General features: G+C 45.3%; 1 protein-coding gene across 3 annotated transcripts; it reads right to left on the bottom strand.

Annotated features, from left to right (window-relative positions):
- Nucleotides 1-2,665: 2,665 nt before the first annotated feature.
- SNAPC3 (small nuclear RNA activating complex polypeptide 3) lies at nucleotides 2,666-24,534 on the bottom strand. Of its 3 annotated transcripts, XM_053371893.1 has the most exons (9): nucleotides 24,227-24,533; nucleotides 19,135-19,209; nucleotides 15,564-15,648; nucleotides 11,668-11,772; nucleotides 10,981-11,130; nucleotides 7,474-7,556; nucleotides 6,582-6,746; nucleotides 4,116-4,223; nucleotides 2,667-2,967 (listed from the first exon to the last, which is right to left on the bottom strand). In XM_053371893.1, exons 1-9 carry the CDS (start codon nucleotides 24,472-24,474, stop codon nucleotides 2,820-2,822), a joined length of 1,167 nt encoding a protein of 388 aa, XP_053227868.1. In that variant the 5' UTR covers nucleotides 24,475-24,533; the 3' UTR covers nucleotides 2,667-2,819. The 3 variants fall into 3 exon arrangements, with proteins under 3 accessions (XP_053227869.1, XP_053227870.1, XP_053227868.1); XM_053371894.1 differs by lacking the exon at nucleotides 11,668-11,772 and having other exon boundaries at nucleotides 2,666-2,967; nucleotides 24,227-24,534; XM_053371895.1 differs by lacking the exons at nucleotides 10,981-11,130; nucleotides 11,668-11,772 and having other exon boundaries at nucleotides 2,666-2,967; nucleotides 24,227-24,534.
- Nucleotides 24,535-24,725: the final 191 nt, after the last annotated feature.

The raw sequence follows: 24,725 nt of genomic DNA, 5'->3' as shown, positions 1-24,725 counted from the left end.
CTACAATCAATGTCTGATAAACTTGTTTCAGGAAACATTCTAAAACAGGGTAACCAATATGGTGCTCCCCAGATATTGTTTGGATTCCCAACTGTTATCTTTGTTGATGCCGGCTAGGACTTTTGGGAATCTAAAAAAAGTTCTAACAACTTTTTGAGATCCACAGGTTCCCCAGCCCTGATACAGATGTTAAATACTATGTGCATATTGATCACAGGTATCCCTTCAATATACGTTACCTTCAGCCTGTACCATGTTGGGGCACGTCATACATAGGTCTACATCAGTGATGGCCAAACTTGGTCCTCCAGCTGTTTTGGGACTACAACTCCCACCCCTAGCTAAGAGGACCAGTGGTCAGGGATGGTGGGAACTGTAGAACAGCTTGAGGGCCACGTTTGGCCATCACTGGTCTACATGCTGTGAAAAGAAAACCTCTGCTAAAAGAGATTAAAACAAAGTAACATTCACTTGGGATAACACAATGCTCATCTTACAGTTAAAATCCAGTATTCTGTTTTTATTTGAATTATTGTGATGTAGAAGTTGAAACACTAAGAAGGAAATCAAAGCTTTAGGGTTTAACAAATATCAAAACTTTGTGATGCCTGAAACCTTGGATATATTTCATCAATGCATTCTGAACAGGATTATATCCTGTAATGGTATACAGTCATACCTTGGATCTTGAATGCCTTGGCTCCCGAACGATCGAAAACAGGAAGTGATTGTTCTGGTTTACAAATGTTCTTTTGGAACCCAAATGTCTGACAGGGCTTCCGCAGCTTCCTATTGGCTGCAGGAGTTTCCTGCAGCCAATCAGAAGCTGCACTTTGGTTTCCAAACATTTTGGAAGTCAAATGGACTTCCGGAATGGATTCCGTTTGACTTCCAAGGTACAGCTGTATTCTAATATTGCTTCTGAGACAGCAGGTGGCATCATTACAGTATAAGAAGTCTGTGCTTCAAAATACACACCCAGTGCCTTGAAATAGCAGCCATTTAAAGTAATTAAAATTTCCAACAAAGCTTGATTGCAGGTCAGGTTTTGTCGTCTCATCTCTAGTCGACTGCAGGTTAGCCTCCATTTGTATCGACCCCAGCCCGTAATTGCATTGCTTATGGAACCATGGAGCCTGGATTTTATGCATAATAGACTAGTGAAGAATATCCAGTGGCACTTTCTAACCTAGTTTTTCCAAGGATGATGGTTCCAGCCCTGTTATTTCTGTCTAAATTCCTCACACCTTTCTTCCATTCACTACATATTATGCTGCCATGGCCACCCAACCTCTATGTATGGAAGAGCAACAATGCTCCTAGAAGAGGTCTGTTAGTGTCACAATTTCTCCTCCAGCCACACTCCAAAACTAAGCAAGGCTGGCTGTTTCAAAAACCATGCAGGTGAATGCTTAAGGGATAAAATCAACATGTGCAGGAGGGACTAAGCACCACTTACTGTCCACTGAATCTCTCTGCAAATGCCTGCCCTTATAGTGACTAAAATGTGCACGTCCTACAATCTCAGAACGACCAAATTTTTCATCAAACCCCTTTTATCTTGCAATGTTACCTGTTAAAACTGAATTTACCTGTTACTTTCAGCAACAAATTCTGCTTAATAGTCTGCATTTTTGGTGATTTTGCACCTCTGCAAAAAGCAACTGTAGTAGAACGTTACAGGAGGAAGAATAAACATTACCACTTAACAATTCCAGGGATGCTTATCTGCAGCTAGGTGTAAAAATGCATAGGCAATTACTGCCTAAAGCTGGGGGCCGAATGAGTACTTCCATTGGCCTGGAAGAGAGACTTGTTATCTATTTCCATGGCCAGCATACGCAGAATAAATGGTGAAAACTATAGAATCATAGAAAAGCAGGAATCTCAACATACTGTCACCAATCCAATTTGACACCATGCATGTCTTCACAGAGCTCTGAAATTATATAGCTCTTTGGGTATAGAATGATTTGTAGTGAGAGGACACTCAGCCATGATTATGAACAGCCATAGTTGTCAGGTAGACAGAGAAAACTAAACTGACAGTTCTTGATGAGCCCAGAGTTTATTTATTTTTTAAAGGTGCTATTTCCCCACTATATGGGCTTTGACTTTGTGACCACTAAATGGTCATTAAACAAGTAGCCAAAACATTAGTACCCAGCTGGTGTGAGAGAAATTTAATTAGAACCTGGCAGCTGTGTCCAATACCAGGTTTGACTCGGTGGACTCGTTCAAAAGAAAATACTAAATGAAAAACAGACCCATCTGTCCTGCAGAAGCTCCAGGGATTCATGGAATTAAGGGAGCAATGTTTTTCCCCTGTAATTTATCATTCATTGTGTAAACTCAATATAGCACTGAAGGTCACCGTATCTGAGGTGCAACAGGCGCAGCAACAAAATATGATTTCAGTAACATACCCCTTTCGCCTTTAGGTGATGAACAGTCCAATACAGGTGATTCTTGCTCAGCATTCTAATGCCACGATTTACAAAACGTAAAGCGAGCTTTCCTGCAAAAACGTATTTTTGCCTTTTCCAGGTTTCTGATTTGAGAGGCAACTTGACTGGACTCAAGATGAAGAGACTCAAAATGTAACTTGAAAAAAGAGACACTGCACATACTTTTGTAAACCAATAAATCTTTAATAAAAATACGTTAAAAAAAGATGTAGATTCTTCCAGGTTGTGTAGTAATTCTAATGGTAACCACTAGCTGAAAAGAACAACAGTTTTAAGTATAGCACTTGGCTGTTCCAGCAGCTACAGAAGCACATCACGCTGCCGCCTGTTATCTTCCTTCTTGACAAAGCCTTAGTTAAAAATCCCTGGATCAACATAGGGATAAGCAAGGAACTCTCCTAATTTTTTGCCCTCGGCATCGTAGTGCAGCATGCGGAAGCAGACGTCACAGAAGAAAGAGGGGTCTTCTGGAGCGAGGCTGTCGTCGTTAGTCACCCATCTGTAGGTTTCAAAACAAAAAAAAAGGGTTAACAGGCAATCTGTAACACAAGCACAAAACCCAGGTTATTGCCACTCCCTGAAATTAAATTATGCCCCCAAAATTAATAAAGAGCACTTGAACAGCTAACATAGCTGAATTAAGGACAAGAAATGAAGGTACTACCTTCTAGACGCAGGTGGCGCTGTGGGTTAAACAACAGAGCCTAGGACTTGCCGATCAGAAGGTCGGCGGTTCGAATTCCCGCGATGGGGTGAGCTCCTGTTGCTTGGTCCCTGCTCCTGCCAACCTAGCAGTTTGAAAGCACGTCCAAGTGCAAGTAGATAAATAGGTACCGCTCCAGCGGGAAGGTAAACGGCGTTTCCGTGTGCTGCTCTGGTTCGCCAGAAGCGGCTTAGTCATGCTGGCCACATGACCCAGAAGCTGTACGCCGGCTCCCTCGGCCAGTAAAGCGAGATGAGCATTGCAACCCCAGAGTCGGTCACGACTGTACCTAATGGTCAGGGGTCCCTTTACCTTTACCTTCTAGACGCAGAAGGTACAATTGCAAAATTTATAAAAACTGAACCTGTTAAGTCTTTTGCACTAGTTATTCATGGCACTTGTAACTTAACGAGAAAACGGAGCTTTAGCTGATGTGGATTTCTCCTGCTCCTCAAGGAAGGTGGTGATTATAATGAGGGCTCTTAAATATCTAACTCAATAAACAAAAGTTTTAATTTCTTGATTGCCTGCAAATTTTGAAGCAGGGGTCCCAAAGGACTGAAGTGCCAGCCCCACTGACTTTGCCCACAACTCGTACCCCTTCCCACTAAGGTGCAGAATTTTCAGCCACTGAATGTAGTAAATACATAGCACTTTTTGTAACCTGCAGCTAGCTAGAGCGAGGCCACAGCTCCACACGTATAAAACAAAAAACTTGGCGTATGTATGTGTCCTATATTAGAGGCGCTAGTGCAAGTACCGTAGTTATTTACTAGCCATAGTAAATAACTGCAAAAAAAGATAATGGTTTGTTTTATTTGTTCTGGCACTAGCAGAGGTCTGTAGCAGTTGTCAGTGGTATTAAATGAAATGAGCAAAACCTTTAAAGAGCGCCGTGATCGAAACCTCGTGCCTCAAGGTGAAATGTACTTCTGACCACTTACCTTGCTGTGTACATCTTGCACACAAAGCATTTCTTGGTCCAAAGCCAGTGCTTCTTGGTTAACAAGGGATAGAGGCTCCTATCTAGGCAGTCATCCCGGTGAATAAGCCTTGTGCAGAGAAAGACTGTGTTATGGGCCAACTTAGAACACAAACACTCCATTGGTAACTATGTCTCCTCCCCATCTTCTATCTTAACCTTTCTATGTTAAGAGAGTGGAGTGCTGACTGACTCCAGCTACAAAAGCTGAGGCTGCTGAACAGACTCTTGGGCTGGAGTATTGTTCACGGGAGGTCGAGAGAGCTGATATTATTGTTGTATCTTTAGTTTTAGATCTTAAAATTTATGTGGAAATTGCTACCACTTGGTTGTGTACTTTTTGATGTGTTTTATTTATTGTTTATGACGTCTGTTATGTTTTTATTAATGTAAATCATGCCATGTTGTAAGCTGCCTTGAGCATAGTTTCAACTATGGAAAGGCGGCATACAACTAAGATGATGATGATGATGATGATGATGAAGTGACAACAAATGTTATGGAGCACAAAGCTAGGGGAAAAGCATATATTATACCTCAGGCATAGGCAAACTTGGCCCTCCAAATGTTTGGGGACATCTCCCATCATCTCTAGCTAACAGGACCAGTGATCAGGGATGATGGGAGTTGTAGTCCCCAAACATCTGGAGGGCCGAGTTTGCCAATGGCTGTTATACCTGCTCCTGAAAGTTAGTTTCTAAAAACAAAGCAATGACAAGGTGGCTCAGTTGTATATGCTATTCTGCTGTTGCTTTAGTTTAGGAAATGTTCTTTAGTAAGTGAAGCAACCTAGGAGCCAATTCCTTACTTTTCATGAGATAATCATAATAATAATCAAAATATAAAAATAAATAAAAAATTGTCCAGTAGCACCTTAGAGACCAACCAAGTTTGTTCTTGGTATAAGCTTTCGTGTGCGTGCACACTTCTTCAGATACTGAAAGCTTTTTTTATACAGTCATACCTCGGGTTACAGACTCTTCAGGTTGCGTTTTTTCGGGTTACGGACCCGCCGAAACCCAGAAGTACTGGGACGGGTTACTTCCGGGTTTCAGGGGTCGCGCATGCGCAGATGCACTAAATCATGCTTTGCGCATGCACAGAAGCGCAACTAGCGTGTGCGCAGATGCGCCACTGCAGGTTGCGAACGCTGCAGGTTGCGAACGTGCATCCTGCACAGATCACATTCGCAACCAGAGCATCCACTGTATATTTCAACTGCATCAGATCAACACGGCTTACCTACCTGAATCTAGAATCATCATAATAATTTATTATTTGTACCCTGCCCAGCTGACTGGGTTGCTCATGTCCTACTACAGAGTTTCCCAACTGATCAGATGTCTTCACCTGCTCCTGGGATCCCCTCACATCCAGCTGAATTCCTGAGGCAGATGGAGCCTTTGCTCCCCCTGACAGAAGGCCCTCACTGATTCATATTGGGTTTGTAAAGACGGCTGCATGCCCACAGCCCCATCAACCCCACCTTGACGTTGGAAGAAGGAAAGGCAGCTAATCGTCAGTTGGATGTATGTGGTTTAAAGATGGGAGTCAGGGGTGTCCTGTTCTGTTAGTCCTTCTAACGGCAAATTCAGGCGGCAAGTGCCGACAAAAGTCACGCCAAAACAAAAGGAAAGCATCAACAGGCCCGAGGGATTCCCAAGGTTTGCAGAAGTACAAAAATACATTTTTAAAAGTAGCTCCCCTCAAAGAAATGGAGAGGAGAGGAGATGCCAATGAGGACTGGCCATTGTCAGTAGTCCATGACTGTGGTGTTGGGAGAAGAGCAGAGCTTGCAGCTTTAACTGGAGCAGTTAAAGGAACTGGACATGTTTAGCCTGAAAAAGAGGAGACTGAGAGGAGATAGGATGACCATCTTCAAATATCTCAGGGGCTGTCACATGGGAGAGGGAACAAAGTCTTCTCCTTCTCCAGAGGATAGAACTTGAACCCATGGCTTCATGTTAAAAGAAAGGAGATTCCGACTAAATATCAGAAAGAACTTTCTGACAGTAAGAGCTGTTCGATGGTGGAACGGTCTCCCTCAGGAGGTTGTGGACTCTCCTCCCTTGGAGGTCTTCAAGCAGAGGTTGGATGGCCATCTGTCAGCAATGCTTTAGCTGAGATTCCTGCATTTCAGGGAGTTGGGCTAGATGAACCTCAGGGTCCCTTCCAACTCTACAATCCTATGATTCGATGAGGATATACAGCAATATTTTGTTGCAGGTTCCATTATGCTTGTTCTGATGGCCCACGATGCATTAATCTATGGATCGCCACTGGCACACAACAGCAGCCTACACACCAGAATCTCTCTAACACCAACAAACTGGAATACATGGGATGGAGAAAGCAAGCTAAGGTATATTGAGAAGGGAGTCCCTAGCTGAAGGTGTTTGAGAGGCTCTGGAAATGAATGATGATTTACCTGATATCTGTGATGATGACAATGTGCTCACAGTCTCCTTGATGACAGTAAAGGTAGGGGAAACCTATTTTGATGTTCAAGTCATTAAATGTGAAGTCTTCCATTTTAGCGGCCTGAAGATTCTCATAGCCTCTTTCACGAGATTCTGCCCACTCAATGATGGTCCTGAAAATCACGGTTAGCCAGTATTACTTCCGTTACATCAATGATACGATGCTGTCAGTGACAGAAACAATTTCTCTCAAGATACAAGGCAGGGCAAGTTCCCAGAATCCTTTCGCAATCTTAATAAGCCCAAGACCATGAAAACTATGCACCGGTTAGACTGAGGGGTATGTGCACACATTTATTAATAATGGCAGTTTGTTGTCTTAGGGACAGACTCTGTATGACAAACCGAAGGCCCTTTGGGTCCCATCTCACTCCAAGAGTCCATTAAATCCTCTCCACCGCAATATATTCTTGTGCTTTCAGGAACTGCTCGGGATGAATTCAGAGAGGCACTTGCTGATGTGCCTGGGTCATTTTATAAATAATATCAGAGCCAGACACTGGGGAAGGGGACAACATTTTCAAGGGAGATTGGCGGACAGAAGAAGGCTGCTGTTTAATCCTTCTCCTGTCTGCTGACTGCTCCCTATAGATGTCCTCTTCTGGGGTTAGGCAAGGCAACCTCAAAGCAGGAGGGGGCAGAGAGGATCCTACCAGGCAAGCGCCCACATAGCTTCCTTTCCCAGGTCTGTTGCATCGTTGGTCAGGATGGCATCTAGTTCTGGCTGAGCTTAGAAGAGTTCCAACTCCTGGCATCTCCTCAAGTCAACAGGTCAGTCCTACAAAGGCATTCTGGGCCCTCGAGAACGGGACCTTACATATGAAAATGTAAATGCTCTACCTGCTTAAGTCCCTGCACTCGGGGTACCTTCTGTCGTCGTAAAAAACACCTTCAAAATAAAAGAAGGCAGACTTGTAAAGGTCCTGGGGGAAAGGGAGAAATACAAAGAGAGAAGAGGGGAAAGTATTAGCTCAGCAACCAGCTTACCTCAAATACCACATCCTTCTTTATGTTTCATCTATATTCTCAAATACAGTGGTACCTCGGGTTACATATACTTCAGGTTACAGACTCTGCTAACCCAGAAATAGTACCTCGGGTTAAGAACTTTGCTTCAGGATGAGAACAGAAATCGTGCGGTGGTGGTGCGGCAGCAGCAGGAGGCCCCATTAGCTAAAGTGGTGCTTCAGGTTAAGAACAGTTTCAGGTTAAGAACAGACCTCCCGAACGAATTAAGTACGTAACCCAAGGTACCACTGTACCAGTTAAGCGCATCATCTTAGCTGGGGGTGAGGAACCTGTGTTTCTCCTCAGATTGTTGGACTCCAAGTCCTATTTGCCTCATCCAGCATCGCCCGTGGTCAGCAGGGATAGGAGCTGGGAGTCCAACTATAATTGGACAGCAATACCTTCTACACGGGACGCGGGTGACGCTGTGGGTTAAACCACAGAGCCTAGGGCTTGCTGATCAGAAGGTCGGTGGTTCGAATCCCCGCGACGGGGTGAGCTCCCGTTGCTCAGTCCCTGCTCCTGCCAACCTAGCAGTTCGAAAGCATGTCAAAGTGCAAGTAGATAAATAGGTACCACTCTGATGGGAAGGTAAACGGCGTTTCCGTGCACTGCTCTGGTTCGCCAGAAGCGGCTTAGTCCTGCTGGCCACATGACCCGGAAGCTGTACGCCGGCTCCCTCGGCGAATAAAGCGAGATGAGCGCCGCAACCCCAGAGTCGGTCACAAGAGTACCTAATGGTCAAGGGTCCCTTTACCTTTAAGCTTCTCATCACAGCAATACCTTCTACAGCTCAAGTTGCAACCACACAACTTTTTAAATACCGTATATTTTCTGTGTTATTTTATTAGGCCCTTTCTAACTGTTCATTAAGATTATGCTGGCGTTGTTGGCGACTTTGTGGCCCCACAATTATCTGCCTCCTCTTCCTCAGAGGAGCCACCGAAGGGCAAGTCTGAGAATCCCTGGCAACAAAGGATCCTGGAACGCTGTGTTCAAAATTACCCAGGCGCCAGGCACACTTGCGACCAAGTGAAGACGCCCGGGTGCCAGGATGGAGCCTGACATCTCCACCATCTGGAGCTGCATGCCTGGGCAATCCTTGGATCCTGACCAAAATGGTTTTTTTTTTCTGTGCAGCCCAAGAAGGAACGGTGAGCAACATTATATTTCATTGTTGTCGCTTGTCTTCACTTGCCTCGTCCAGCTGCCCTGCTCACAGTTGCGAAGAATGTTCTTACGTTATGAATGGTCTGTGTCACCGTTAAGAAAAAGAGGTCGGAGTTGGCCAATACCGTACTGGCCTGAATATGAGCCTCATTTTTTATTTTATTTTTTCAAATTCCGACCGTGAAAAGTTAAACTGCTGTTTAAATTCCTGACCTTACAAAAATTGGCTTTTACAATATCGCTGCTGAAACAGTCATACGGTAAAACGGAACAGGTGTGAGTGCCTGCGAAATTTTAAGGGAGCGGCTTATTTTCAGGTATTGTCTTTTCCCCCCTTGAATTTTAAAGGTGCCGCTTATATTCGGATTTTTCCATATCACCATCTTTTTTGCAATTCTTAGTATGGGGTTTCCCCACAGAGTAAGTTTAGCATGTGAAAATGGATCAAATTAGTTTTTATTAGCGAATATATTCCATATTCTTCTAAGTGATTTAACTGTTTCCAGAGTCACCTGAAATTTCAAATATTTCGATCTTAGTACTGTCCAACCAACCAAAGGTGCCATGTACATGTATTCTAGGGTTGCTCACATCGGGAAATTAGGGCCAACTGTAGGATTCCAATATTTAGTACTTGACAGTAAGGTAAAGGTAAAGGGACCCCTGACCATTAGGTCCAGCCATGACTGACTCTGGGGTTGCAATGCTCATCTCGCTTTATTGGCCGAGGGAGCTGGCGTACAGCTTCCGGGTCATGTGGCCAGCATCACTACGCCACTTCTGGTGAACCAGAGCAGTGCACGGAAATGCCGTTTACCTTCCCGCCGGAGCAGTACCTATTTATCTACTTGCACTTTGACATGCTTTCGAACTGCTAGGTTGGCAGGAGCAGGGACCGAGCAACGGGAGCTCACCCCGTTGCGGGGATTCGAACCGCCAACCTTCTGATTGGCAAGTCCTAGGCTCTGTGGTTTAACCCACAGCACCACAGCACCACAGCACTTGGCAGTAGGTAAGCATAATGATATAATTCCAAATTGGGGGTTCTGAAACCACCTTCTTTAATTTGTATCTGCTTTTTCTGCAAGGATATTCTTGGTGTTGCTGAGCCCCAAAGGCATTTCCTAAACCGTTCATGTGCTGTTCTTAGAATCATATCTCTGGTTTCAGTGCGGAGATTTACGCCAATTAAGGCCACAAGGTACTGTGGCCGTGAAGAGGCGCACCCTGTCCCACCCCGTGCCTTCTTGGAATGCAAATTTTAACCTTTCTATCTGTTTACTAACTACTCATGAAGATTCTGTTGATCTTTAGTCATGGTCGCAACACATAACACGCATGCTTTTTACATACGTCAGCACTGAAATACATACAGCACTTCAATGGTTCCACGCAGTTTCTTTGTGGTTCCCGCTATTCATCATAAAGTAGGCCTTTGTATAAGTAAAACTAGCTTCGTTGTCAAATTATTTTGGAATCAACACGGAAACCACACTGTTTCCAAAGCAATCAGTTTTCCATTCGCCATAACTATCAGTCTCCAAAGCCTGCGAAATCTTGCGGTGGCTAGAGAAACATTCACGGTTGATACGGAAAGTCAACGCTCTAGAGAAAAGTTGTTCCCATTTTTCTCCTTCACGTACAAAGGAGCTAGGATGAAGAAAACTGATGAGAGGAAGTCACAAATCATTGAAAACGTTGTGCCCTTTCCACCGTGGCAGGCAGCAAATGAACACTCAGAAGGAAAGCTTCAGTTCATCAGTCCTGACACAAAGGATTGCTCACATATATGCTTGTTAAGATGGGGCTAAAATATTAGCAACTGCTAAAGGATTTCAGCTGATGTTTAGCCTTGCCAAATGTCATAGAACTGTAGAAGTAGTACATAGCAGAAGTAGTACAGTGGTACCTTGGGTTAAGTACTTAATTTGTTCCGGAGGTCTGTTCTTGACCTGAAACTGTTCTTAACCTAAAGCACCACTTTAGCTAATGGGGCCTCCCTCTGCTGCCGCACTGCCGGAGCACGATTTCTTTTCTCATCCTGAAGCAAAGTTCTTAACCTGAAGCACTATTTCTGGGTTAGTGGAGTCTGTAACCCGAAGCGTATGTAACCTGAAGCATATGTAACCTGAGGTACCACTGTACATAAGAAAATGGAAATTTTCCTACCTTACTGATATTTTCTGGGGCCTGATCAGGATGACTGCTGAACTCCCCGCCAATCTGAAAGTCACTGACGCAGGAAATGGAGTCTCTCAGCTCTGTAAGTTTCTGGCTGCCTAGAACCAAAATGGTCTGATAGGGCTTGCGCAGCTTATGCTGTAAAGGACACAAAGAACGAAGATCAGCTAAAAATTGAGCATTTGTGGCGCTGTTGTTGCTACTGAATACCTAAGCGTGCAGCGGGCCTTAATGTTCCAGCCTAAGTAAAAATAAATAAAGGGTGATCTCTAAAACTCATGCAGCAAGGCACTTAGCCAAACCTTAGGCCAGGCATCCCCAATCTTTGGCCCTCCAGATGTTTTGGACTACAATTCCCATCATCCCTGACCACTGGTCCTGTTAGCTAGGGATCATGGGAGTTGTAGGCCAAAACATCTGGAGGGCCACAGGTTGGGGATGCCTGCCTTAGGCTTTAGACTGGGCTTTTACTGGCTAAGTACATCCAGCTTATCTCTTCAAAACTAACTTATTTGACATATACTTTTACTTTAAGGAAACCAGGTAAACTCTTCCTTCTAACCAAAGCAGCTCCACTTTCTTGCAGAAAGTGCTCCAAGGGGAGTTTGACTTCACTAGTGAATGATGTCAATCCACCCAACAAGGACATGAAAATAAGTAAAAGAAGCCACCAACCTTCTGTAATATAACAGGGTAGAAAATATTCAGGGTTAAAAGCAGCTGTCCCTCCTTGACTAAGTTTTCTGGATCCTTTGGCCTCTTTCCAATTGCTTGGGACTCCTGGCAAGGCAAGACGTTAGAATATTATTCTAAAGCTTGCTGAATGTTCACAAAGCAATTGAAGTTCAATACATAAACAAGTTTATAATCACTGGGCACAATGCTAGTCATGTTTGGCATAGGCTCATTGAAGTCAACAGGCATAACTATCTTTGCTTCATTGATTTCAGTAGGTCTATTCTGAATATAACCTAATTGAGATACAACCCTGTTTACCTCGCTAGCTTTAGAACTGGCCCATCTTGTTTCGACAGAGTCTCCCTGAATTTTACTTACAGCTATCTATAAAGAGAGGTGGAGTCAAAGCATCGGGATTAGGAGACATTTAGACTAGAAAGGGATTACCAGAAGGATGTTCCTAAACCATGGCCAATGAATGAACACCCCTGTTGGAGCAAACTGAAGGACTATCTGGTCCAGTATCCCATGTCCCATCATGGCCAAGCAGATGTCTATGGGAAGCCCACAAGCAAGACACAAAGGCAATAGTTATTTCACAGCAACGGCCTCCGACCCTGGAAGTATAAACAGCCATCATGGCTGGTAGTGAATTACAGCCTTATCCTCCTAGATTCAGGTAGGTAGCTGTGTTGGTCTGACACAGTCAAAATAAACAAAAAATTTTAAAAAATTGTCCAGTAGCACCTTAGAGACCAACTAAGTTTGTTCTTGGTGAGGTATCTGAAGAAGTGTGCATGCAAGGTATCTGAAGAAGTGTGTATGCACACGAAAGCTTATACCGAAAACAAACTTAGTTGGTCTCTAAGGTGCTACTGGACAATTTTTTAATTTGTTTATTTATTTCGAGACTTATCCTCTGTGAATTTATCAAAGTGCCTTTGAAATCTGTCTCAGTTGGTGACCATTGCCACACTTTGTGGCAGCCAAGACAAGGTTCAGATGTGCTATGTGAAGAAGTTGTTCCTTAAATCATGCAAAGGATTGCATTGTTAATGGCGTTAGCCAAAAGTGCAGTCAATAATGGAGAGGGAGAGAGAGAGAACACGTAAAGGTAAAAAAATAGGTAAATGACGCATGGACGGTTAAGTCCAGTCAAAGGCGACTCTGGGGTTGCGGCGCTCATCTCACTTTCAGGCCAAGGGAGCTGGCGTTTGTCCACAGACAGCTTTCTGGGTCATGTGGCCAGCAGGGCTAAACTGCTTCTGATGCAACCGGACACTATGACGGAAACCAGAGCACACGGAAACGCTGTTTACCTGCCCACCACAGCGGTACCTATTTATCTACTTGCACTTTGTGCTTTTGAACTGCTAGGTTGACAGGAGCTGGGACAGAGAAATCGAATCTCACCCCGTCACAGGGATTCAAACTGCCAACCTTCCCATCAGCAAGCCCAAGAGGCTCAGTGGTTTAGGCCACATAGTGAATTTACCAGCAAGGAAATGAACACATGAGCAATGTGCAAACAATGTCAGAATAGCAGACATGCTACTGAGGCGCCGACGCTGCGCTTGATAAGATGATTTAAATGCAAGCCGAAGAGGCTCAGTCGTTTAGACCACAGCGTCCCTAGAGAGAACAAGTACAGTGGTACCTCGGGTTATGTACTTAATTCGTTCCAGAGGTCCGTTCTTAACCTGAAACTGTTCTTAACCTGAAGCACCACTTTAGCTAATGGGGCCTCCTGCTGCTGCCGCGCTGCCGGAGCACGATTTCTTTTCTCATCCTGAAGCAAAGTTCTTAACCTGAAGCACTATTTCTGGGTTAGCGGAGTCTGTAACCTGAAGCGTATGTAACCTGAAGCATATGTAACCTGAGGTACCACTGTACTCTAGGATGAGAGGGTGAGAAAAACCTCCCTCTTTCCATTGCGACTTGTTGAGTGCCCTGATTGCCAACAACACTAATGGCAGTACAACCGTATGCAGGTCTAATCAAAAGCAAGCCCCACTGGCTTAAATGGGGCTTTCCCCAAGGCAAGTGTGTTGAAGACTGCAGCCGTCGTGTCTACTAAACTGCATCGGGGTGCAGGGCAGGCATGCGATATTTCTACTAAGCTTGACTAACCTGAACACTAACAGGCACACATGCCAGTGAAATAATTCTGACGCAAAGAGTTGTGGATCGCAGTACACTATAAAAGGCATAAATATAAATGCCTTATCGGGAGTTTTGCAGGTTTTAAACATTGTAAGCATTTTTCCATTTTAAAGGCATTATTTGCAAAAACAGCATTCGGCGGGATTTTTCCACTAAGGCTGTTGTACCTGTTAAGTTGATAGTCTAGACCACACTAAGTCCAAAGCACTCCAGTTTATTGCATTTGCCAGTTTGCCACATTATATTAACTGTTTTATTTTAGTTACAGATAGGTAGCCGTGTTGGTCTGCCGTAGTCAAAACAAAAAAATTTTTTCCTTCCAGTAGCACCTTAAAGACCAACTAAGTTAGTTCTTGGTATGAGCTTTCGTGTGCATGCACACTTCTTCAGATACACTCAGTATCTTCAGTGTATCTGAAGAAGTGTGCATGCACACGAAAGCTCATACCAAGAACTAACTTAGTTGGTCTTTAAGGTGCTACTGGAAGGAAAAAAAAATTTTGTTTTATTTTAGTATTAGTATATGGAATTAGGGGCGCGGGTGGCACTGTGGGTTAAACCACAGAACCTAGGACTTGCTGATCAGAAGGTTGGCGGTTCGAATCCCCGCAACGGGGTGAGCTCCTGTTGCTGGGTCCCTGCTCCTGCCAACCTAGCAGTTCGAAAGTACGTCAAAGTGCAAGTAGATAAATAGGTACCGCTCCGGCGGGAAGGTAAACGGCGTTTCCGTGTGCTGCTCTGGTTCGCCAGAAGCGGCTTAGTCATGATGGCCACATGACCCGGAAGCTGTACGCTGGCTCCCTTGGCCAATAAAGCGAGGTGAGTCGGTCACGACTGGACTTAATGGTCAGGGTTCCCTTTACCTTTTATATGGAATTAGAAATTCTTTGTCTATAAATGATCAAACTCTGGCTCTGCTTTAAAAAAAAAAAAAAAGCACTTGCAATGGTTTCTTTGCTAGTAACCGGTACAATAATATCAACTCCCTTCTTTCCAAACAGTATATATTGAAAACCAAACCTATTACTTCACCCACAAATCTGCACAAATTATTACAACACCATCGCCCTAAACAAGGCAGAATGAAGCAATATCAAGAAGAGTACATTCCCATCATCTTCAAATTGCAGAAGGCTCAGCCCATGAAAGAATCAAGAAATTTGCTAACAGGAGAGGCAGAACTCAAGCCATACTGGGAATATCTCTAATCTGACGTGGCAATCAACCCGGATAGATGAGGCATAGGGAGTGGCAATCCATGCTTTCCATCATTATCCAAATTGCCGTCCTGGCCATTACATAGCAGAAATTTCATTCTTGGCTAAGTCAAATTAAAAAAAATGCAAAAAAATAATGGAGGGCAGGCTTTGTTTTTTGTGTCAGTTCTACCAAAGACATGGTAAGAGAAAAGAAAAAACCTGGTTAGCCATCCCGTGTAGGATGAATGACCTCTGTTAGGACCAAACTCTGCAACCACTGGCCTTGAGGTCCATTTTCAGCGCTAATAATAATAATAATAATGGTTGTTGTTGTTGTTATTTATACCCCGCCCACCACTCTGGGCAGCCTCCAACCAAATACCTCTGGTTACGTACTTAATTCATTCTGGAGGTCCGTTCTTAACCTGAAACTGTTCTTAACCTGAAGCACCACTTTAGCTAATGGGGCCTCCCGCTGCTGCCGCGCCGTCGTCATGCGATTTCTGTTCTCAACCTGAAGCGAAGCCTTACCATCTCGTAAATAAACGTTTCCTGTCTGCATGCCCGATCGACAGTGATCGTCTCTTTTCTCCTGGTCAGAGCCTTCTGTCTAATCCTATGGAACAAGGGAAGAAAAGGGAGACGGGGAATGACGTATTGGAGTTGTATCTTCCTGGCAGCAGACGACAGAAACTTCAGGCACCTACTGAATACCTTTTTATATATTCCAGCAGGCATTTTTAATTGAAATCTGAGTTTAATGTGTATTTTTTTTGGCTTTTTCTGTATTGCCTTTCTTGTACACCACTTATGGGACAACTGTAGTTAATCCCACCCGGCAGAAGAAGCCGCCATTTGGTCATTAAATAAAGTTGAGTGTTTCTCAACAGTTAGGAACTGAGACAAACCACTCAGCACCCCCAAGCAAGGCTTTGACATCCTCTGTCCCAAACAGGAGCCTGCAAATTGCTGGCTGGCGTTTCAAAGCGTTCTCCGAAAGCGACTGTCGTCAGGGAATTAAAATAAAAACCAAATAACCAGAAAGTCTTCTATAAGCACCCACAACTCCTTGAGCACAGCTAACTAGGCGCTGCAGATCCCTGCCCAGATATGTCATTAAACTGGTTCAGAGTGGATGGCCAGCATATCTAAGTTATCTGTTGTTGTGTACTTCCTTAGCAAAATTAATAAAGAATTCTAAACAGGAACAGGAACTCCTGATAATATGAAAGCTCTGTGCGCCTGGTTACTTGGCGCAACATCAGCCCGGACTAGAGGATTTAGGGGGGCAAGGAGATGTCGCTGCAATTCATAGAAGTCCGTTCTCTCTCACTAGACAACCTCTCTTCTTCACTATCTGAGCAAAGTTGTCTCCCGTGAGATGTTGGAGGAACTCAGGTCCTGGGTGACTTTGACATCCACGCTGAGGACATCTGAGGAGACTAGCCTCCAACTGTCTAGGACCACAACTTCCAGGCCAATTGTCAGGAATAACGGAAGTTGCAGCCCAAAGCACGAGGGCTCCAAACTGGGAGAAAGCAGAGCATGAGCAAGCACATGTGGTGACAAGCAGTCACAGTTCTGATATGATGTTCAGTTCCTGAACTTCAAACGCACCCACAGCCATAACTACAGATTGACGTAATTACCATAAAAGGGCAATTTTCTGCAAATTTTATTTCTGTGCTTTTCAAATGGGCAGCACAGGGTGTCACACGTTCCGTAACCTGAATGGCCTAGTTTATCTTGATGTTACGTGATGTACTCAACTTCACGTTTTCACTTCCTGAAATGCACAGTGCTCAAAACGTCCCATTTTTAAGATGAGACCCAAAGGGACAGGACAGGATGTGAACTTTGCAAGAGGATCCCAAATTGATTGGATTTGCTTCTAAATAGATGGACCTAAAAGAGAGGTATTCAAGTCAATTTTATCGTAACGCTACTGATATACACACGGCAATCATTTTGCGTGTGTCCAGTTGATGCACGACTGCCAATGCACGGATCACTCTGGACCCAGAAGAGGGCAGAACAGACTTATGCACACTCCGGTGGTACACACAGGGGCCAGGAACGGGACCCCCGCAAAATGGCTGCCTCCTGTATTTTATAGAGGGGAAATTGGCTAACACCACTTTTCAAAGTGCATTTTCTTGGCGCTGAACCTCAGACCAACTGCAGCATTTTGTGAATCCTATAAAATGCTGTTAACCGTTTAGATTAATTTTTTTAATCTGTTTCGTTAATAGTGTTTTATAGGCAGTTGTTATTTTGCTGGCGATTTGTAATTGTTCTACAGATGATTTGTTACTGTTTTACTGACGATTTGTTAATTATTCCATAGGATTTAAGCCGCATTTTCAATGTCCTATTATGTTTTTGTTAATTGTTTGTTTCCGTGGCTTTGCGATTCATGCAAATGAAGAGCAGCAAACAGATATAATAAATTGAATCAAACTTCAAGGACTGTGTTTCAACGCGTTCCAAACTCTTTATGAGGACATGCAAGGCTTACTTAAGCCCATAAAAAGTAAGAGCACGGATTAGAAAATGCCTCCATCGCTCCTCCTCTCCATCAACTCCAGGGCTGACATATCTTGAAGAGCAAAAAGGAGGTCAGCCCGAGACGCTGTCAGCCTGAGCTGGGGCACACCTCTTTCCCTGGCTCAGGCTGGCAGCAGCGACAGCATGCAGAGCTGCCCAAGTCCAACCAACCAACCAACCAACCAACCAATACCCCCCCCCCCAAATCCCGGACATTCCCTTTAAAATGTAAGAATCCACCCAGATGGGCCTGTTTGCCCTGCCCCCCCCCCCCGCAAACAGAACATAAAGGAATGTGGCAGCTAGACTGGCGACTGGGAGCGGCTGCCAAGACCACATAACACCAGTCCTGAAAGACTTCCATTGGCTCCCAGTACATTTCTGAGCACAATTCAAAGTGTTGGTGCTGACCTTGAAAGGCCTAAATGGCCTCAGTCCCAATATACCTGAAGGAGAATTTTCCACCCGCATCGTCAAGCCTGGACACTGAGGTCCAGCTCCGAGGTGGTTCCTTCACTGAGAGAAGTGAGGTTACAGGGAACCAGGCAAAGGGCCTTCTCGGTAGTGGCGCCTGCCTGTGGAACACTCTCCCACCAGATGTCAAGGAAATAAACAACTATCCGACTTTTAGAAGGCATCTGAAGGCAGCCCTGTACAGGGAAGTTTTTAATGTTTGATGTTTTATCGTGTTGGGAGCCGCCCAGAGTGGCTGGGAAAACCCAGCCAGATGGGCAGGGTACAAATAATAAATTATTATTAATAATAATATTTCCCGGACGTATGGCAACCCTAATCAACTCAGAGCTGCGCAACATCCAGCACGTGTTTTCTTTGGAGAGCACTAGCCTTGTGCAAAAGTGCCAAGGGAGGAATTTAGGGAGGACAAACTGAGAAAGGAAAGCTACCAAGAAATGGGAAGGGAGAAGAAAAACAGGGTGAACAAGGACAACAGGGAGTGCAAAAGGAGGTGTGGGCGAGGAAAAAGAGAGAGAGAGGAAAAAGAGGGCGTTCTACTTTTAGGAGATGTGGGGATCCTTTGGCCTCCCCAATATTGCTGAGCTGCCATTCTCGCCATCCCTTGCCATCGGCCATGCTTGCTGCAGCTGATGGGACTTGGTATTTCAGCAACACCTGGAGGTCCAGAATTTCCCCACACCTGCACCAGAGGGTGGAAAAGAGAAAAAGGAGGTTCCGTGGGGTGCAGAGGGATCTGGGGTGGGGAACAAGAAAAAGGGGAGCGGCTGATGGAATGATGTAGTAAAGAAATAATAATCATTACACGGGAGAAGGGGGAAAGAGGGGATTTGAGAAAAGGGACTCCAAAGACACGCAGACATGAAAAGAGAAGCAGGTAACAGATATCTAGGTACACCACCTGTTGTGGTGTAAAGAAATGTATCCTTTTTTCCTACAAATTTTAAAACATTCCTATACACACAGTTAAAAGCCACCATAGCATCTTCTCCAGACATTTGCTAAAAGAACGCCCTAAACAAAACTTAGTATAGTTACCAGAATTTTTCAGGATTGTGACAGTAATAAAATTCAGTATTACCTAAGAGTTATTAAGCTGGTGTCTTCAGGTATAACTTCTGTGTCTTCTTTCCCAGAACTCTTTAGTGCATCAATTCTAGAAGAGAAACAGAAAAATAAAAATCCCAGGTCTATTTCCATATAAAAAGTCATCATGTAAAAAGCACAGGAAAAGCTAGTCTTCAAGAAATAACTATTTGTGGGCTAGGATGGGAGTAAACACAGACAACTGCAAACAAAATGTTTTCAGGCCCAGGTGTTTGATTCTTGTCTCTACTGCAGACTTTGTATCTTGCAAATAGACATTTTATACGGGCTACAAGCAGAACTACAGCGTAGTTATCACTAAGAGCCAACAAGGAGGTTTTTAACATAATAGTAAGATAATGCGGGTGGCGCTGTGGTCTAAATCACAGAGCCTAGGGCTTGCTGATCAGAAGGTCAGCGGTTCAAATCCGGACGGGGTGAGCTCCCATTGCTCGGTCCCTGCTCCTGCCAACCTAGCAGTTCAAAAGCACGTCAAAGTGCAAGTAGATAAACAGTGTTTCCATGCGCTGCTCTGGTTCACCAGAAGAAACTTAGTCATGCTGGCCACGTGACCCAGAAGCTGTCTGCAGACAAACACGGCTCCCTCGGCCATTAAAGCGAGATGAGCGCCACAACCCCAGTCGTCCACGACTGGACTTAACGGTTAGGGGTCCCTTTACCTTTACCTTTAAGATAACTGAAGTTAGAAAATTAGCATGCAAGGGGAAATTATTTTTACTTAACCCAACTCTGAAAAGCTAGCTTTCAACATGCAGAGTTGAGTCTGTTTGATTCCCCCCCCCTAAAGAGCAGTCAATAATGAGTCCCATCAACAATCTGAAATAGCAGAGTTGAGAAATAGACTCAGGACTCAGCTACAGTGGTCAAAAAACAGTGTTTTGAATGCGTTATAAATATGAAACATCAGATGGTGGTGGAGAGTAAAAAAAATAATTCTATTAAGTTTTCCATAGCATTTCCCACCCCTCTTTTGTTATGATTTAATTTCTGACTTATTTATAGTGTGGTTTTTTCCCCTGTGTGTATATCCACCCTCTGTATAGACCAGGGGTCAGCAAACTTTTTCAGCAGGGGGCCGGTCCACTGTCCCTCAGACCTTGTGGGGGGCCGACTATATTTTGAAGGGGGGGAAATGAATGAATTCTTATGCCCCACAAATAACCCAGAGATGCATTTTAAATAAAAGGACACATTCTACTCATGTAAAAACACACTGATTCCCGGACCGTCCGCGGGCCGGATTGAGAAGGCGATTGGGCCGCATCCAGCCCCTGGGCCTTAGTTTGCCTACTCATGGTATAGACACTACAGGAGCCAACTGGCTGCAACTACTATAGCCTTCACCAACCTGCTAGTCTCCAAATGATTTAGACTACAACTCCAATGAGCCCCAGGAAGAACATTCTGGAGGCCCCCAGGTCAGTGAAGGCTGTTTGGCTAGTACAGTGGTACCTCAGGTTACATACGTTTCAGGTTACATACGCTTCAGGTTACAGACTCCGCTAACCCAGAAATAGTACCTCGGGTTAAGAACTTTGCTTCAGGATGAGAACAGAAATCGCGCGGCAGCAGCAGGAGGCCCCATTAGCTAAAGTGGTGCTCCAGGTTAAGAACAGTTTCAGGTTAAGAACAGACCTCCGGAACGAATTAAGTACGTAACCAGAGGTACCACTGTACAGTGTTCCCGCTTGGCATTACAGTGCTTGCCATTCCAAAGAGGGGAAATGTTCTTGCCGCGTCATGCCCCTCGCATAATCTGGATGTTTGGAAAGACGGGAGACATACTCACAACCCCTGCACAAAGCTGGTGGGCCCAACATGCTAGTAAGATACTGACCATCTTCCATGCAGGAAAAAGCATAGGCAGGCATCAAAACCCTAAAATTTAGCACCGTTTTGTGATGCATTCCTAGAAACAAGAGAAGATTGGTCTAGGGGGTAAGGGTAAAGTATGTTATGATCGGACCGAGAGGAGCAACGAAGAGCTTTTTCTAAGAAAAGTGGTGTTTTTGTAAGATGTCCTTCTTGCATAAGCGTGCAATCCATGACGGATCTGCTGAAATAATATAACAATTTGTTTCATTCGTTGGAGAGGACATTCATATTGGAGTAACCCTTTATTAGAATCTCCTTCGAGACTGGAAACCAATGCTGGATTGGTGAAGCAGCTATGATTTTGCACCAGTGGGAATGAATGAATGGGAATGAAAGCTTGCAACCGGCACTGTGTCTAGATTTGGGGAGCACTTCGGTCCAGATGCCCTCTTCCCTTTTGCCACTGCCCATTCACTCGCTTCTCCTTCCGAACCCAATGTGCATCTGCTTCTCACGAGGAGAGCACAAGCTATGAGAAGGCTCCCACTGTGCTTTCTCCTTGCTTGTTTACAGGGGCATAGCATGGGTTGCTGGTGCCCCAGGGCGGGGCATGTGTTGTGCTCCTCCTGGTGGACTGGGCAGCAGTCAGTCCCTTCGCTGGCCAGCATCTAACCAAGTGAGCCTCTCCTTGCAAACCAGCCCCAAACCCAGAGCAGAGAGAAGGCAGAGAAACTCAAAGCCAGGCACGCCACTGTGTCGCCTGGCCCTCCCGTTCTTGCAGCGAGGTCCACATGGCTCCACCACTGCTTGTTTACTCAAGGGGGAAAGTGCAGGTTGAAGGGACATAAGAGAGACAGGGCCTAGTAACCCCTAAGGAGCGGTAGGAGCTGCCCACTGGACCATGGGCCCAATGATGCCAACCCTGGACCTCAACCCAAACTCGGGTATTATGTGCAAAAATAATCTCTCTTCTTTTTTGGGGTGTGTGGGTGAACTTCAAAAGGCCTGGGTAGAGAGTAGGCGCTAATAACTTTGTAATGCAGCAAGTCCACCACTCGTTGCACGGGCCAGAGGTATGGATCGGGCAGTTTTAGATTTCCCGCCCCAAATCACCCCTTCCCTGCCTGGGTTGCTGTAACAGGAAGCTAACTGCTCCCTCCAACCTCCTCTTCGTTCAAATTCAGCTGCGGGGAGCAGAACTGTTCTCCTTGAAGGCCAACAAGGAGCTGTGTTGAAGTTTTAAAGGGAGAAAAGCAATGACAAACCTAGACAGCATCTTAAAAATCAGAGACATCACCTTGCTGACAAAGGTCCGTATACTTAAAGCTATGGTTTCCCCAGTAGTGATGTATGGAAGTGAGAGCTTGAATTGATGGTTTTGAATTATGGTGCTGGAGGAGACTCTTGAGAGTTCCATGGACTGCAAGAAGATCAAACTTATCCATTCTGAAGGAAATCAGCCCTGAGTGCTCACTGGAAGGATAGATCCTGAAGCTGAGGCTCCAAGACTTTGGCCACCTCATGAGAAGAGAAGACTCCCTGGAAAAGACCCTGATGTTGGGAAAGATGGAGGGCACAAGGAGAAGGGGACAACAGAGGACGAGATGGATGGACAGTGTTCTCAAAGCTACTAACATGAGTTTGACCAAACTGTGGGAGGCAGTGGAAGACAGGAGTGCCTGGCGTGCTCTGGTCCATGGGGTCATGGAAAGTCAGACATGACTAAACAACAACAATGAAATAAAACCCACAGTAAAAGAAAGACAGAGAGCAGAAGCACTTGTTGCTAAGGATAAGGGGAGATCACCCTCTGCCTAGTCACAACAACAGCCAAGGCCGCCAGGCCGCCATTCGTTTGGACAGCTCCATGGCAACCGGACATTCAGCCTAACTGCAGCCTCTCTAGCCTTTTGCATTGTCTGCCTCCGTGGGCCTGAGCCATGATTCTGGCTTTAGGCTTGCAATTAGGGTTGCCACCTGTCCTGTATAATACAGGATTATCCCGTATTTCAGTGCAAAATGCTAAGTACTGTAGCATTGGTACAGTTTTGTCCTGTATTTCAGGTTCTCTCTCTCTCTCTCTCTGTGTGTGTGTGTGTGTGTGTGTGTGCGCGCCAAGTTAGGGATCGTCTCCAAACGCATGTGTCAGAAAAGGCGTGCGCAAGGCCATGTGTTTAAGCTCTGGGTTGTCAAGCACAGGCAGAGTTGCACATTCATGTGTGTGTAAAAGAGAGACAATTTCCAGAGGGGCCACAAAGGGTATTGAAGGGGGACTGGGAAATGTCTGCAGAATATATGAAGAATCACTGTAAAATGTTAGCAGGGTAAGAGTAAATTCAGCAGCATAAATCCCGCCAAGATAAAGCGAGACAGAGAGAGAGGTTATGGAAGGCCTAGAATATGCAGCAGCAATGGATAGTTGGGGGGGGGGGGAGGAAGGCAATGTTTAATGTATTGTTTTTATGACTGTAAAGTACCTGTAATAGTGAAAACCATAAATAAAAATTTAAAGATTCCAAAGGGGCCATCCTGTTAGGTTGCAATAGATTGCAATGGATTGCTTTGATGCCACGGGGGTGGGGGGGATGCCCCCCCAACCACCCTGCATTTTGCCAGAACAAAGGTGGCCACCCTAGTTGCAATCCTGTTTTGGAAAGCCAGAAATACTTCTTTCTGCAAGGGGGTTCAGCGGGGTTTGGGAAGGCTGTGCGCACCAGGGCCGGATTGAGGTTTGGTGAGGCCCTAAGCTCCTGAAGGTAATGGGGCCCTTTATATGTCCAGCTGTCCTTTGTCAATAACAAATTGTCCCTGTTTTTGGTGTTGGATATATGCTATATGGTAATTTATGGACCTAACAGGTATCTCAAGCCATTTGCACATGCAGAATGTAGGTACCCTATATACAGAAATGAGCAAACCAGGGATAATTTAGGGAGCAGGTTAGGAGGCGGGCCCATGACTTACATCATAGGAGCCTACACAATACAAAACACTGTTGCTGTATGTAGGTTTTATTTTATTTGCTTTTTATCTTATATTTTGGCAGTGTACATCCAGTTTTCCCCCCCTTGAATTTTTTTGGGGGCCCCAAGAGAGTGGGGCCCTTAGCTATAGCTTGTTTAGCTTATACGTAAATCCAGCACTGGTGCGCGCCCTAGAGTCCTGCCATCTCCATGCGGGGTGAAAGGCGGGCCGAGGAACTTTGCAGCCCAGCTGTTCGGGGGCCGGAGCCCCGGACCCAGCCGTCCCACCTGCACACGGCCCTCAGCTCGGCCGCGACCTCCGGCGTGCAGCCCAGCTCTTGCACCAGCGCGGCATCGTCCTCGTCTGCGGGCGCCTCGGGCTGCAGGGAGAGCTCCGCCTCGCGCAGCCGCTCCTTCCAGAGATCCCCGAAGGTTCCCACGTGCAAAAGACGCGTGTTCAGCTCCGGCGTCTCATACTCGGGGATGTCGCTCCTCTGGGAAGCGGATCCGTTGCTGCTGCTGCTGCATCCAGCCATCTTTGCAGCGGCAAGCCGGGGATGGAGAGAGAGAGAGAGAGAAAGGCCCGAGGAATTAAAAAATAAATAAAGTCGTAAAGCGACAGCGCGGTGGCTTGTGGGATTTGTAGTTTCTGATTCTTCCAGCGCCTCCCAAAAAAAAATAATAATGCATGCACGGATGTTGGCTGCTTTTGCACGACTCTCGCTTGCTTTTGCAGTGAATTGCTAAGGCAGGCAGCTCGCCGAGATTGCATTCCTGCCATAAGGAA

This window comes from Podarcis raffonei, chromosome 17, assembly GCF_027172205.1.
Source record: "Podarcis raffonei isolate rPodRaf1 chromosome 17, rPodRaf1.pri, whole genome shotgun sequence".
Classification (NCBI taxonomy): domain Eukaryota; kingdom Metazoa; phylum Chordata; class Lepidosauria; order Squamata; family Lacertidae; genus Podarcis; species Podarcis raffonei.
The sequence above is the reverse complement of the archived record's forward strand: the minus strand, read 5'-3'. Positions and strand labels throughout refer to the sequence as shown.

Coding starts and splice junctions, on each gene's coding strand:
- SNAPC3 (XM_053371893.1), bottom strand. CDS start 24,474: ATGGCTGGATGCAGCAGCAGCAGCAACGGATCCGCTTCCCAGAGGAGC. Junction 19,210..24,226: donor GAGCTGAGGGCCGTGTGCAG/GTGGGACGGCTG, acceptor TTTCTCTTCTAG/AATTGATGCACTAAAGAGTT. Junction 2,968..4,115: donor TGCAAGATGTACACAGCAAG/GTAAGTGGTCAG, acceptor TGAAACCTACAG/ATGGGTGACTAACGACGACA.